Genomic DNA, 1,927 nt, shown 5'->3' on the forward strand with positions numbered 1-1,927 from the left:
AGAACAGGAGACGCCAACACCACCGCTGCTGCGAACCACAACCGTCAGCAGCAGCAGCAGCAGCAGCAGCAGCAGCAACAGCAGCAGCAGCAACAACAGCAGCAGTTGTCTTCCCATGCAGGTTGATTCGCTGAAAAGTGTGCTGCCGCAGAAGCTGCAGCAAACTCCTCCAGACACCCAGCAGCAGCAAGAGGAGGAGGAGGAGCATCAACAACAACAGCATCTGCAGCAGCAGCAGCAGCAGCAGCAGCAGCAGCTAGCCCAGCAGCAGCAGCAGAGAGCAGCGACACCGAGGAAGAAGGAGAGGGAGAGAACGACTGCAGCGATGATGAAAGAAACAGCGAAAAATCTGTAGAGACAAAATATGAATTGTTCAGGTGTGCATTGCTGCTGCTGCTGCTGCTGCTGTTGATGTTGTTGATGGTGCTGCTGCTGCTGTTGTTGGTGCTGCTGCTAGCGCTGTTGCTGTCGCTGCTGTTGTTGGTGGTGGTGTTGCTGTTGCTGCTACTGCTGTTGTTCTCGGTGCTGCTGCTGCTGCTGCTGCTGTTGGTGTTGCTGCTGCTGCTTCTGCTGCTGGCCTGTCTCCTGTGTTTGTCTGTTTTCATGTTATATGTTGTGTGTTCTGTCTCCGTCTTTGTTTCATATCTGTTTGTCTCCGTCTCCTCCTATCTGCTCTCTGCTCTCTCTGCTGCTGCTTCTGGGCTAGCTGCTGCTGCTGCTGCTGCTGCTGCTGCTGCCCGCAGTCGGGGACCCTTTGGGCCAGCTGCAGGGGCCTCAGTCTGCTTCTCTTTCCTTCTGTCTCCTTCTGTCTTTTACTGTCGTTTACTGTCTCCTTCTGTCTTCTAGTGTCTCCTTCTGTCTTTTACTGTCTCCTTTTGTCTTTTACTGTGTCTTTATTGCTGCATGCAGAATGCGCCCAGGGTTGTGGGTTGAAGCTGCCGATACACCGCAAAAACAAACAGCAGAAGCAGCAAACAGCAGCAGCAACAGCAGCAACTCCCAGTAAGCACCAGCTGCAACAGCACCATCTGCAGCAGCACCAGCTGCAGCACAGCCTGCCGCAGAAGCAGCAGCAGCAACACCAGCAACAGTATCAGCAGCACTACCTGCAGCAGCAGCAGCAGCAGCAGTAGCAGCAGCAGCGGCTTCTCTTTCTTGCTGTGTTGGTATACGTTGTGGATTTGCTGTTTTTGCTGCTTGTGCTGCTGCTTGTGCTGCTGCTGCTGCTGCAGGCTGCCAGTGCTGGTGGACTTTGCTGCTGCTGCTGCTGCAGTATACGGCCCCGATAATATATTAGAAAGGAGATCTGCTGCGCTGCTGCTGCAGCAGGAGTTCTTTGACTCCTCTCGCCCTCTCACGCGGCAGCAAGAGAGACAGCTGCGGCTGCTGCAGGAAGAAGCTGCTGCAGGTGCATACAAACCCTAAACCCTAAACCCTAAACCCTTAGTGCATATAGCTGCAGAATTCTTTCAGGCTTCATGGGCGGCCCTGCAGACCCTCAAACCGACGTCAGCAGATGGCGGAGGGTGTTTTAGGGTTTAGGGTTTAGGGTTTAGGGTTTAGGGTTTAGGGTTTAGGGTTTGTGGGTCTCAGAGCGACGCATTGCTGAGGGAGGAGCTACTCAGAAGCAGCAGCGGCCTTTACTCGATGGAGACAGTTTAGGGTCTAGAGGTGCAGATACACCTGGAGAAGGTGTCTCCGATAATGTTGCTGCTGGGGGATTGGTGAGTGCATGCGTTGCTGCTGCTGTTTAGTTTAGGGCTCTGTTTGTTTGTTTGTTTTGTTTGTCTCTGTCTCTCTGCCTCTGTCTCCTCTGTCTGTCTCTGTCTCCGTCTCTGTCTCTCTGCCTCTGTCTCCTCTGTCTGTCTCTGTCTCCGTCTCTGTCTCCTCTGTCTCTCTGTCCCTGTCTCTCTGTCTCTCTGTCTCT

General features: G+C 53.7%; 1 protein-coding gene across 1 annotated transcript in view; it reads left to right on the forward strand.

The window, feature by feature from the left end:
* The window catches only part of EAH_00029680 (hypothetical protein), a gene marked incomplete at both ends in the record, with an annotated part of 2,457 nt that extends 1,324 nt beyond the window's left edge, over nt 1-1,133 (forward strand). The window contains 2 exons of the mRNA XM_013396224.1: nt 8-121; nt 910-1,133. Of these exons, the coding sequence (XP_013251678.1) occupies nt 8-121; nt 910-1,133 (338 nt within the window). The remainder of the gene's footprint in view (nt 1-7; nt 122-909) is intronic.
* Nucleotides 1,134-1,927: the final 794 nt, after the last annotated feature.

The sequence above is a fragment of the Eimeria acervulina genome, genomic scaffold, assembly GCF_000499425.1.
Source record: "Eimeria acervulina Houghton genomic scaffold, Eah_scaff267, whole genome shotgun sequence".
Taxonomy (NCBI): Eukaryota; Apicomplexa; class Conoidasida; order Eucoccidiorida; family Eimeriidae; genus Eimeria; species Eimeria acervulina.